The sequence below is a fragment of the Pelobates fuscus genome, chromosome 9, assembly GCF_036172605.1.
Source record: "Pelobates fuscus isolate aPelFus1 chromosome 9, aPelFus1.pri, whole genome shotgun sequence".
In the NCBI taxonomy this organism is placed as follows: Eukaryota; Metazoa; Chordata; class Amphibia; order Anura; family Pelobatidae; genus Pelobates; species Pelobates fuscus.
In genome coordinates this window covers 118139267-118153319 of record NC_086325.1, presented here as the reverse complement: position 1 = coordinate 118153319, position 14053 = coordinate 118139267, and the positions used below count along the sequence as shown (strand labels likewise).

Sequence of the window (14053 nt, the reverse complement as noted above, 5' to 3'; positions counted from 1 at the left end):
ACTCAAGAGGCGTATGACAGAGAGGTCACCGTGGTGCTGGCTTTATGCGGACCCAACCCCTCGGAGAGTATAGTGCAGCTTGTGAAGAAAGCAGTGCGAGAGTACTTGCCGTGGGAATCAGAGCGGGCAAGGGGGGTTGCCGTCCTTCCTCCCCAGCGACAGTGTGTACCCCAGGGAGCAGAAGGTGCCGTCTTTCCTCCCCAGCGGCAGTGTGAGTCCCAGGGAGCAGAAGGTGCCGTCCTTCCTCCCCAGCGACAGTGTGTACCCCAGGGAGCTGATGGTGTCGTCCATCCTCCCCCAGCGGAAGGTGTCATCCTTCCTCCCCAGCGGCAGTGTGTGTCCCAGGGAGCAGAAGGTGCCGTCCTTCCTCCCCAGCGGCAGTGTGTGTCCCAGGGAGCAGAAGGTATCGTCCTTCCTCCACAGCGGCAGTGTGTACCCCAGGGAGCTGACGGTGTCGTCCGTCCTCCCCAGCGGCAGTGTGTACCCCAGGGAGCAGAAGGTGCCGTCCTTCCTCCTCAGCGGCAGTGTGTACCTCAGGGAGCAGAAGGTGCCGTCCTTCCTCCCCAGCGGCAGTGTGTACCCCAGGGAGCAGAAGGTGCCGTCCTTCCTCCCCAGCGGCAGTGTGTACCCCAGGGAGCAGAAGGTGCCGTCCTTCCTCCCCAGCGGCAGTGTGTACCCCAGGGAGCAGAAGGTGCCGTCCTTCCTCCCCAGCGGCAGGGTGCACCCCAGGGAGCTGAAGGTGCCGTCCTTCCTCCCCAGCGGCAGTGTGCACCCCAGGGAGCTGAAGGTACCGTCCTTCCTCCCCAGCGACTGAGTGTCCTGCAGGGAACAGAGACCGTCAGTCTCGCCCCCCAGCAGCAGAACAAGAGAATGAAAGGGGAGACAGCTGGTCCCCCTTTCCACCAGCAGAGAGAGTGCCAGGGAGAGGAGCCTGCTAACCCCTTTTCCCAGCGGCAGTTTACCATCCAGAGAAAGGAGCTTGTTACACCCTCTCTCCAGCAGCAGCCTAACCCACCAAGGGGAGATGTTAAGCCCCACAACTGTGCAGATGGGACCGTAGTCTCTGCACTTACAGCACAAGGGGTAGGGACAGTCGGGCCTGTCCTCCAGCCACAGAGCGGTGTGTCCAAAGGGGAGACAGTCGGTCTCCCCCTCCGGCAGCCGAGCTATGCACCTAAAGGGGAGACAGTCAGTCTCCAGCAACCAGGCTCCAACCAGACTACTCCCGTTGTAGTGCTGGCACCAGGACAGAGTACCGCTGGTCTCTGCCCCCTCAGCAACCCACCAAGGCAGCCTACCAGTCCCCCACACAGCCGTGGTGAGGCACCTGGACATGGACAAGATTCTCCCTTACCCAGGTGTAGTAACCGTTTATTGTGGGTGGGCTGTACTGCTGTTTCTGTCTTGTGGGTGGGCTGCTGGACTAACAAGGGCACTGACCGGCAGGAGGTCAGGTACCCTGTTAGTCTAATTGGTAAAGGGGAGAATTGTGGCGAAACCAACTTCGCCACTGTGAACTGGAGAAGCCTGGTTGCTCGCCTGCTGCCTTTAGATTATGGACCGGCAGCTAAAGAGTTAATTTCACTGTGCAGAGGATTTATTTCTGCCTTTCTGCACAGCCGTTCGGTAGATTCTATCTACCGAACAAACAGCCTGTTTGCAACCTCCCCAGAGCCGTGGGAAGCCGGCCGGCGCCGTTAATTGGCCACCCAGAAGCTGGAGTGTGCTGCCAATTTATCTCCCTGAAGCTGCGGTTAACCGCAGCTTAATTGATTGTTACTGGGTGGCCGCTGTTACACTTAGCGGCCGCTAGGTGGCGGTGTTCTGGAGCTCCCCGGGCAGCCAGCGCTTTTCTGCCCGGCTTTCATGCACCAAACCCGGAGACTTTTACTTCGTATGGATTAAACGCATGCATGTAAATTCGGTAGTTTGTTTTATGTGAATGCTTTAACCCAGATAGCTATGCCATGGAGCCGGTTCGTATAAGTAAAGACTTTAGCTCCATGGCAATTAAACTGTATTTGTGTGGTCTGAGTGCCATTCACCTAATAATGTGCACTCAGACCTGAGCTATCTGGGGATATGTTACATGTCTGTGTTTTATGTAGAAAATGTGTCTTTATGTATTTTAAAGTGATAGTCTGTCTTTGTGTCCCCTCGTGTGTAATGGAGTTTTGCCTTTGTACTGGGAGATAATTGAATTACTTCTCTAATTATCTCCAGGACAGAGAGGAGGAAGCCAGGATGCATTGTGGGAAAGTATTGTGGCTGTATGTACTAATCTGATACATGTCTGTCTGCTGTTTCATTATCCCATTTGGTCCCTTAGGGGAGTGTCCACCAGGTGGGAGACCTGCATAAATACTGGGCAGGTAGCCCTCAGTAAATGAGTTCCTGCTTAACCCTCAAAGCGATGTGTCGTCTCGTTCTTTGGGGGAATTGGATTGTATGCTGACTGCCAGGAGTGTAAGCGGATTGTATGCTTTTCCTGTTCGGCTGATTCCAGGGTTCGTGTGTTTGCAGTTCGGGAGTTGGTGAATTCGTACAGTTTGGAATTCGGGAGATTGGTGATTGCTGTAGCTGCTGGTCTATGAAAAAGGGGATTATCGCCTAAACGATTTTTATCCTCTTGTAAGTGAAACGGTCCCTTACAATGTTAATCTGACTTTTTTTTTTTTTTTTGCATCTACTTTATTCTCAGTTATTACCATTTGATTTCTTAACTGAAATTATATCCACTCTTTTGGATACTACACCTGATTGGGTGCTGTCTCCACTCCCCTTTACATTCAGCTTTAGCTACAGTTTCCATCTAAATAATTACCCATTGTACAGCGATATGGAATCTGATGGCGCTATATAGATAATAAAATAATAATTAACATCCTAGCATAATCACAGAATATATCATAATAAAATGAGACTTTGTATTCTTAAAACCAATATGTAATTTGTGAGCATCTAGGGCTGTCCATATAATTTATCTTTAGAGTCAAATTTAAGAATGAATAATACCTGGGATTGAAAGAGGGCATCTGCTTCCTCCTTATTCTTCCTTATTATGTCTTCATACTGTGTGCGAATGTCAGCCAAGACTGAGTTAAGGTCTGGTCCCTGGGGAGCATTGACTTCCACATCCACCTTCCCTCTAGCAAGTGATTCCTTGAGTGCGTCAATTTCCTAAGATACAAACAATACCTGTCATATTCTGCAGGAGAAGAAAAACTTATCTTAAAACGTACAAAAATTATCATTCCTTACATTTGTGGTCAGTAACAATATAATAAATATCGATTCTGATGGAGGAAAGAGAAGAACTTCATGATGGCAGAAAGAAAATACAGAAACATTAATGATTATGATTACAGGTTTTGCATTACTGTATTTGACAAATGCAACTGAACAGAACAGTGACTTTGCTTTTTTAACATTGTAGACATAGAACAGTACAATAAGAGGGCTTTTAGATGGAGGATAAGCATTTGAAACACTGACATAAATTGACCATGTATATAGTTCCACACAGTGTATCTAAAGCATTACAGTATGTGAATGATTACAATAAGGCATGCAATATAGGATTGAGTTTTAGACTGAATCTGGAAATAACATATGTGGCGAAACCAACCTCGCCACTATGAACTGGAGAAGCCTGGTTGCCCGCCTGCTGCTTTTGGACTATGGCCCTGGGAGATTGAGATTAAATCTGGAGTGTCGTCTCATTCTTGGGGGAGGATTTATTGCATGCTGTTTCAGTTTGACTGCTAGGAGTGCAAACCTATTCGTATGGTTCCTATTTAACTGTCTACAGCATTCAGAGGCTTGAGAGGATTCATATGCTTCTCCGATACGGTGATTGTGGTGTCTGCCAGAGTGCTTGGAGTCCTCAGGAAACGCTAGGAGCATCCTTTAACGGAGGTACCCAGTCGGGGTGCCAGGCGATCCGTTACAACATATATATATATATACATATACATATATATATATATATATCCACGATCCCAGCACTCTACTTCCCGGTCTTGATGAAGACAACTCCAGCCACAGTATAGGAAAGAAGATGAGTGCACTCTGGAGACTGTAGTAGTAGTAAAGTAGAAATGCTTTTATTTAGCACAAATAAACTTCAACGTTTCAGTGCTCTTGGACTGAGGTCTTGAGAAAAGTCCAGGAGGACTGAAACGTTGATGTTTATTTGTGCTCCAGAGTGCACTCATCTTCTTTTATATATATAAATATATAGATATACATACACATAATTCGGCCAAAGTGACTTTCTTTTTGTACATTGCTCAACGTTTGGCTTTCTTAACCTTTCCTTTGTTATCGCAACTGAGTCATTCATACTGATTCTGTAGTTTAACCTTTTTAATTAGAACATTTGTGACACGGCATATATTTTAGATCAACCATTTGTCCCTATACATTTTTATTTTTCCTAAGTTTTAGCTCACCTTTCGTACATATATACCTCTTTCCATTCTGAAATGCACTCCTTGAATCATCTTCTGCTAGGAAAATGGAGCATTTCAGGGATAGTAATATACTGCTTATGATGTTTGCACCTTAATCACTAAAGACCACTGTAGATATTATGGTGCAAAGAGTCTATGAAAGCACAAGCCTGAGAAATGTGTCTTACAGATTCTTTGCATCATAACCACTACATTGAACTGTTGTTGAGCTCATAGTTACTCTGATTGTCTGCAACCAGGTTGTCAATTAAAAGCCGATCAATCAGTGCTGATGGGACTGAGGCTGTGTGCATACATTTGATAAGGAAGTCTTTCTGACATGAGGGGGCATGTCTAAGAGACATGTATATGGTGCAGTATTCTGCAAAACATTTGTTGTTGTTTTTGTGGAAAAATTATAAAGACTTGAACATGCAAAAATAAAAACAGCATATTATAGAGGCCCAAATCTATCACTATCACATATTATAGAGGCCCAAAGACTATCACTTTAAAATACATAAAGACACATTTTATACATAAAACACAGACATGTAACTCCCCAGATAGCTCAGGTCTGAGTGCACATTATTAGGTGAATGGCACTCAGGCCACACAAATACAGTTTAATTGCCATGGAGCCAAAGTCTTTAATTGCACTAATATGCTCCATGGCATTGCTATCTGGGTTAAAACATTCCTCCAACACAAAATACCGAATTTCCATGCATTCACCAAATCCATACGAATTAGAACCAGCGGCTGGAGGTTCAGCGGTGCCTGCACGTAAAAGTGTCCGATTTTGGTGCATGAAAGCCGGGCAGAAAAGCGCTGGCTGCCCGGGGAGCTCCAGAACACCGCCACCTAGCGGCCGCTAAGTGTAACAGCAGCCACCCAGTAACAAGCAGCTCCTGGGTGGCCAATTAACAGCGCCGAACGGCTTCCCACGGCCCTGGGGAGGTTGCAAACAGGTTGTTTGTTCGGTAGATAGCATCTACCGAACGGCTGTGCAGAAAGGGAGAAATAAATCCTTCTGCACAGTAAAATTAACCCTTTAGCTGCCGGTCCATAATCCAAAGGCAGCAGGCGGGCAACCAGGCTCCTCCAATGCAATGTGGCGAGGTTGGTCCCGTCACAAAAGGGTTCTCCCTTGCAAGGGAGGGATTTACAGTAATTGGTACATTAGCCAATAGTACAGTAGTTATCTCCCATACATCTCCTCCCCTCAGTGTGACACATAATCCACTTATAACTTATACACTTTTACCTCGATTCTGGATGTACCCCAAAACAGCCTGGTACAGTTATCTAAATGGTACCCCCTGGTAGCCCTGATCTGGGTGACTAACATATCCAAAATTCACCCAGATCGGACCAGGGGTTCGGGAGTTAGGTGGATGGTGTAATTTGACCGTCCGCACACGAGATGGTATCCGAAAAGGGTTCCATGCATTTTGGCCCTGCGGTCGGTCTTCGTTCGGGAGATAAAATACATAGAAATTACTGCCATCCACGATTAACTTTCCCTTAATACGAATCCCCTCGTTCGGTACGTTAAAACTACCGAACGGGGGTTTGATTAACCTTCCCGTTCGGGAGTTATGGAGCTCTGGAGGTCTCAGCGGTGTTCGGGTAATCGAGTGTCCGATTTGAGTTCTAGACACTCGACGACCAAACACCGCTGAGATTTTGGTGCGTAAGATGGCCGCCGCCACGTGTTCGTATATCCCGAACGGCGGCCACCCAGATACCTCCACACAGTACCTATTAACTTGCGGTTAGAGAAATGGGAGCGCTTAATAGGTGACACACTTCTCTCTGGGGTGGTCCATTAGTTCGGTAGTTTCTATTCGTATAGAGTACGGATGGAAAATACCGATTAACATACGAATAATACATATAAGTTAACCATAGCAATGGGAAAAAGAACAAATGAATCACAGTTTCACCACAGTCTTTCAGGACAGCCCTAATGACGTCTGCTACACTAACCATTACCTTTGGGCTTTACATACTTTAGAAAATTATTAAATTACTACGCCTGCTCTCATAATTATCTTTACTTTTGCTATTGCATGGTGCTGCAGAATCTGTTGATGCTTTATGAATAGAGATGTACTGAACGGTTCGCTGGTGAATAGTTCCCGGCGAACATCGTGTGTTCGCGTCCGCCGCGGACAGCGAACATATGCAATGTTCGGTCCGCCCCCTATTCGTCATCATTGAGTAAACTTTGACCCTGTACCTCACAGTCAGCAGACACAGGCCAATCAGCAGCAGACCCTCCCTCCCAGACCCTCCCACCTCCTGGACAGCATCCATTTTAGATTCATTTGGAAGCTGCATACATTTTTTTTTTTTTTTTTTATTATTTATTTTTGTAGTGCATGCAGGTATAACAAATGAGCATGTGGTACCCCAACGGCATTCCTCATGCCTTTCAAGTAACAATTGTAACAATAGGGTATATTTTAATACCCTAGTCTGCGCGGAGCCCTCTATGGGTGAAGATGGATTAATTTTTTTTTTGCGCTCGGGTTTTTTATTTTATTTTTATGTTTGACGGGTATGATGGCTTTTTATTTTGCCTTTTTTGGGGCTGAAAAATGAAGATTTTAGAAAAAAGAAGACATCGAATAGTAAGTTGAATTTTACTTTACAGGGTAGTAATTTTATTCCCCCCTCACTATTTTTTAGGGTGAGGGGGGTAGGTAGGGGCTTTTTTATTTGGGTGGGGGGGGGGGGTGGGTGACTAGGGGCTTGGGGACCCCTAGTCACCTTTGATGGGGGGGGGATTTTCATTTAGGGCCCCCACCCGCCGCTCAGGGGTGGGGGCCGGGGGGGACAGTAGGTCCTGTTAGGTGGCCCTAACAACATGGGCCATCTGATGGGTCCCTTCATGTGAGGCCCCCGGTGGTTTGCTGCACGGGCCGGGGCCGCAAAACATGGCGGCTATATGTACGCCACTGAATGGTGCCAAGATGCTGAGATGGGAAAAAATCCTTCACCACAGCAGGCGGTTTCCAGGAAATTGCCATCTCACATGTAGGGACAATCCTGTTGAGTTACTTTTTTTTTTTTTTTTTACATGTATACATTTATTTAACGTCTTCACAAGCTAAAATGACAATCCAGATGTGGACCCCTTTGTTCCTCTGATTAGAGGGATATCTCTCTGAAGAGGCCCAATGAAGTTCGAAATGATTGTCTATCTGTATATTTCTTGCAGAGTAAATTACTGCATTTTGGATCTAAACTTTTGGTATCAGTCTGATATGCAAATACTGTAGGTTCTCTCTGCAGTGGATCATGAGAGTTAAATGTGTTTCAAACCTTAGAGGTAACTAACCTAAAGGTCACTAAAGTTATTAAAGGGATATCATAGTCTCCAAAACAACTTCAGCTTAATTAAGCAGTTTTTGTGTATAGATAATGCCTCTGAAGTTTCACTTCTCAATTCACTGTCATTTGAATCACTTTTATTTCTGTTTATGCATCCTTAGTTACACCTCCTTTGGTTGTGACTGACACAGCCCGCATGACAACAAAATGGTTTCATTCTTAATCAGATGTTACTTGCTTTAAAAGTTGTATCTCCTGTTCTGTAAGGTCTGGCAAGCTATTAGCAGAGCTTGATAACAATTGTAAGTTAAACAGAATGTGTAATAAAGGAAGTGTACACATTCTACCTCTCTTTAAAGGAGGTGTTTAAGAATGCTGTGTAAGTCACATGCAGGGAGGTGTGACTAGGACTGCATAAACAAAGTGATTTAAGTGGCAGTGAATTGGGGCGGAGCTTGAACTCGAACCTGAACGGATGCCATATTCCAGAGCTCTCCCTAAGTGATCCTTAATCTGCCCGATATCGGCCAAATTAATACCGATCCGACCTTGTAACCCAAAGATCCTGAGCAAGCAAGCGGGGCTGAACCGGCTGATGCCTTTTTTCCAGCCGCAGAAGCTACAGAAGCGGCGCCGCCGAATTGAGGCCTACCGCCCGCTGACCACCTCGGACCTTGAGGCAGTCCTGAGGAGCAGCTACGCAGGCCAACCGGAGGAGGCAGAGCCGGCACACGATACGGCTATGGGCCGACGGTCACAGAAACCGACTGCAGGTCCCGACACCAGGGATATTGGGTCCTTGTTCCAACGACCGGCACAACACCAGGCCCATGCACCCTCGGAGGAACCACAAAACGAGGCCGAAACCGAACCATGCGGCCGAGAGTCAGAAGCGCTGCCAGCCACACGGGCACCAATGATACCAAACGCAGACGCCTCAGACGACTCAGCTCCGTCCACTAAGGGCGACCTGGAAATTCTCCTTGCAAACATACATAAGCTACTAGAGGCGGACTCAGCAAAACTAAAAACCGAACTCAAAGAGGTCAGAGAGAAGGTGGGAGAGATGGAGGAGGGGGTAACGGAGGCACACAACAAGATCCACGCGGTGCAAGACACGGTCCTCCAGCTACAACAGTCCCAAAGAATCCTGATGGGCAGGCTCGCAATTATGGAGGATCGACACCGCCGGCTAAACATAAAAATCAGGGGAGTCCCGACCACAGTGTCCGCAGAAGAACTGCCCCACTATACAAGACGCCTCCTCGCAACCATATTGCCTCCAGCAGCAGCCCGCAAAATGACCCCTGAGGGGGTATACCGTCTCCCCTCGACGACCCACACGAAACCTAACCTGACCCGGGATGTCATCCTGAGATGCCGCAACGTCCAGGAAAAGATTCAGATCATGCAAGCTGTGAGGGACAAGACGCCACTTACCTTTGAAAATGCAGCACTACTGTTCTTCCAGGATCTATCCAAGGCGACGCTGCTGTGGAGAAAATCCTGCAGCCCCGTCACCGCTCAACTACGAACCGCAGGCATTTCATACCGGTGGGGAGCAGACAACTGCATTCAAGTCACACGAGCAGGGACCACGCATATCCTGCAAGCCATGGGAGAAGCCACATCGTTCCTCCGGAACCTGGGACTGCCTGATAAGCCCATAATCCCTGGACTACCTACAGACACCCGGGACCCGATCACAGCGACACCCGTCGTGCAGCGCTCCAGAGCCGCACCGACACCAGACCGGTGAGATGCCGTACTGAGAGCTGTTACTGGGCCATATTGGCGGGACCCAGCTACCCACACCGTATAAACACGGTTAGAACTTTGGACGATCACTCTCTGGACTGGCTCACATAGACCGAGCTGTAAACGTTTCAGGTTTTCTTTTCACATGTTTTTCTCATGTTTTCACACTTGTTAGGCCTACATACCCCTCCTGCTATGAGGACACCCTCCCCCCCCCCCTCAACCCACACACAGAGGCACTTACCCTACATGAACATGGAAGGGGAACAGGAGGAACACACAAAAACCCAAGGCCTAACGACTACACAACCACCCTTACAAGGGTCTGACCGAGGGCCCAGTCCTTAAAGAACGTCAGCACCTTCCCCCCGTAGCCCCCTAGGTTAGGGGCATTGAACAAGCCCGCATTGGTAACCTTTTCTGTCAAGCATATATAGATAGTCACCACTTCGGATTAGCACACACACAATGGCTATACCCCACGTCACTCTAATCCCGGCTTCAAGAAGCTGAAAGGTACCCAGCGGCTACTAACCTTCAGAAGCAGCATTAATATAACCCCTTAGCATGTGACGAACAGTTTTCCCACGTTGTAATTATTGTCAGCCTATATGCTTGATATCTAATGTACATGTTTCCCTCTCAATGTCTGACATAATATGTTCCTACTTGTATGCTACCTTTTCAAAAAAAAAAAAGTGCAGTTTTATTTTTCTATCTCATGTGAAACACTTGTACTCTATAATGCATAATGACGTACCGATAACTCTGCCTGTTAAACCACTTGTTAAAGCACGACGAAAATAAATTAAGTGGCAGTGAATTGAGCTGTGAGACGGCAGGGGCATGAACAGAGCCAGTGCAAGGATTTTTGCTGCCCTAGGCAAAAGTAAAGTTTGCCGACCCCCCCCTCACCATGTGACATCACATTGCCCCACCCATATGATCTGCCATGTTAACTTACGCCAGTGCTGCAGTGCCGCCGTTTTTACATTAAAAGGCCTGCAGGGACAGGCTATAGACACCAGAACCACTACATTAGCCCCTTAACGCCGTTATGGCGTACCATGCCGTCACGCATTAAATGGGCTTTAAAGCCGTTGCGGCGGCATGGTACGCCGTAACGGCTTAAGCCCCCAAGAAGAGAGGTGTACTTACCTCCGCCGCGATCCTCTTCTGGGGGGCTGCCTGAGAGCCCAGGCAGTCCCCTTCCGGCAAATGAGGCCCCCGGGGGCCATGTGATCGCTCTCAAAGAGCGATCACATGGCCTCCTATAGCTGGCTGTGGATCTGCCAGCAGGGGGACTGTCTGAAATATCAGACAGTCCCCCTGCTGGTAGGAGGTGTAAAAAAAAAAATTAGACATGTGTAAAAATAAAATAAATATATTTATATATATATATATAATATGTATATATATTATATATATATATAATATATATACATATTATATATATGTAACGTCATACAAAGTGTATTTTAATATTAATATTAGTATATATATTAATATTAAAATACACTTAGAATGACGTTACATATATATATATATATATTATATATGTATATATATTATATATATAATAGATGTACATATATATATTATATATAAATACGTATAATTAAAATAATAAATAAATAAATAAATAAAATATTGAAACAAAATGTAATATAAATTATATATGCATATGTAATTTCATTCTAACTGTATTTTGTTATTAATATATATATATATATCGGTAACAAAATACACTTAGAATGACATTCTATATATATCTATTTATATATAAAATACAAAAAACCGCAAATATATATATATAGATAAATACATATAATTACATAAAAGATTACATTAGTATACGCGTAGAATTTAAATACCTATAAATGCATATATATTAAAATTCTACGTGTATATTTAAATAATCTTTTAACGTAATTATGTGATTTGATTAATTAAAATTTGATTGACATGCCTGACAACACAGGGAGAAAGTGCAGAGAATTTAATTCGCAAGCACTATATTTGACCCTGTAACTCTCCAAGACACCATAAAACCTGTACATAGGGGGTACTGTTTTACTCGGGAGACTTCGCTGAACTCAAATATTAGTGTTTCAAACTGGTAAATTGTATTACAACGATGATATTTTAAGTAAAAGTGACGTTTTTTGCATTTTTTACAAGCGAACGGCACTTTTATGGTCTATATTATTGTTGTAATATGTTTTACTGTTTTAAAACACTAATATTTGTGTTTAGTGAAGTCTCCCGAGAATAACAGTACCCCCCATGTACAGGTTTTATGGTGTTTTGGAAAGCTAGAGAGTCACATATAAGGCTTGCATTTCATTTTTTTCACATTGAAATTTGCCAGATTGGTTATGTTGCCTTTGAGAGCGTATGGTAGCCCAGGAATGAGAATTACCCCCATGATGGCATACCATTTGCAAAAGTAGACAACCCGAGGTATTGCAAGTGGGGTATGTCCAGTCTTTCTTAGTAGCCACTTAGTCACAAACACTGGCCAAATATTCGTTTTTTTGCTTTTTTCACACAAAAACAAATATGAACGCTAACTTTGGCCAGTGTTTGTGACTAAGTGGCTACTAAAAAGACTAAACATACCCCACTTTCAATACCTTGGCTTGTCTACTTTTTCAAATGCTATGCCATTATGGGGGTAATGCTCATTCCTGGCTACCACACCGTCTCAAAGGTAACATTACTAATCTGGAAAATTTCAATTTGAAAATGGAATGTTCTATATTTGACACTGTAACTTTCCAAAACAACATAAAACCTGTTAATGGGGGGTACTGTTGTACTCGTGAGACATTGCTGATTACAAATCTGTGCATTTTTTTGCAGTAAAACCTAACAGTGTTATGACATTCACAGTTAAAATGTCAGACGGAAATGCACATTTTAAAAAAAATCTAATTTTCTCACATTTTTTTAAATTTTATTCATAATAAATTATGTTCCATATATGAATAGTTAATGATAGATTAAAGCCCTGTTTCTCCTGAACAAAATGATATATAATAAGTGTGGGTGCATATAATTTGAAAGAGGGGAACTACGGGTAAACAGACATATAGCGCAAATTCCAGTTTTTGTTTACGTTTTGTTTTGATCAGAATGTGCACTATTGACTCCGTCCTGAAGGGGTTAAGCTGAAGTGGTTCTGGGGACTATAGTATTTCTTTAATATCAGGTAATAATGCCACGAATAATATACTAGATTGCCTACTTACAACCAGATGAGGATGGGCTCTAGCTGCAGTCTGGCTCCACTGGTCTGGTGTAGAACAGGCTCTCTGGAGTCTGTGGTCACAAAAATCAATGTTCTGGGAGCAGCTCCATTTCTTTAGGCCCTTTACACAGCTCAAGGTCTGGGTCCCAGGGTCCACCTTCATGTTCCACCAATGAGTTTGTTCACAGGGGGTGGAGTAGGGGATGTCCTGATATGTGTGTAAGGAATGCATTGTGTGAATCTGTGTTTGTATGTGTAAGGTCTGCAAGGTGTGTTTCTGTGTATGTACGGGATGCAGTGTGTGCGTCTATAAGGGGTGCATTGAGTGTGTGTAAGGGGTGCATTGAGTAAGTGTAAGGAATGCATTGTGTGTTTCTGTGTGTGTAAGGGATGCATTGTGTGTAAGGGTTGCATTGCTTGTGTGTGTGTGTGTAATGCATTGTGTGTTTTTCTGTGTGCAAGAGGTGCATTGTCTTTGTGTGTAAGGGGTGCATCGTGTGTGTGATGGATGTCAGTCTCTCCCCCCTCCCTTGTCACTCTCTTCTCCCCCCTCTCCCTCCCTTGTCACTCTCTTCTCCCCCCTCCCTTGTCACCAGGGGCGTATTAGCCGCGAGGCAAACAAGGCATTTGCCTTGGGCGGCATTTTCAAGGGGGCGGCAAAAAAAAGCCACCCCCAAATGCCCAAGGCAAATGTCTTCTTAGCCTTGCGGCTAACAGACATGCTGGGCTGCCGGCGGGCTGCTGGGCGGTCGGGCGGCGCTGGTGTGCGGCCGGCGAGGGAGCACTTCCCCTGAGCTGTCTGCTCAGCTCCCTCGTGCGCGCAGAGTGAGGCTGGGAGGCTGAGCCGGAATATGACGTCATATTCCAGCTCCCAGCCTCACTCTGCGGTGCGCGAGTAAGCTGAGCAGACAGCTCAGAGGAAGTGCTCCCTCGCCAGCTGCCCGCCAGGCAGTGCTGCTCGCCCAGCAGCCACTGGACCACCAGGGAGGAAGAGACCCCCCCCCAAGCATTCCCAAAGGTAAGGAGGCTGGGGGGGGTGTTTAAATTTAAAAAAAATGTGTTAATGTGGGTGGGTGAGTGTGTGTTACTGTGTGTTAGTGTGTGTGTCTGTTAGTGTGTGTGTTAGTGTGTGTCTGTTAGTGTGTGTGTGTGTTAGTGTGTGTCTGTTAGTGTGTTTCTGTTAGTGTGTTTCTGTTAGTGTGTTTGCCTGTGAGTGTGTGTGTGTGTCTGACTGTGTGTGTCTGTT

At 45.5% G+C, this 14053-nt stretch overlaps 1 protein-coding gene across 1 annotated transcript in view; it reads right to left on the bottom strand.

The window, feature by feature from the left end:
* The window catches only part of LOC134572981 (keratin, type I cytoskeletal 18-like), a 102743-nt gene that overhangs the window by 30936 nt on the left and 57754 nt on the right, over positions 1 to 14053 (bottom strand). The window contains exon 5 of the mRNA XM_063432332.1: positions 3016 to 3180. Within this exon, the coding sequence (XP_063288402.1) occupies positions 3016 to 3180 (165 nt within the window). The remainder of the gene's footprint in view (positions 1 to 3015; positions 3181 to 14053) is intronic.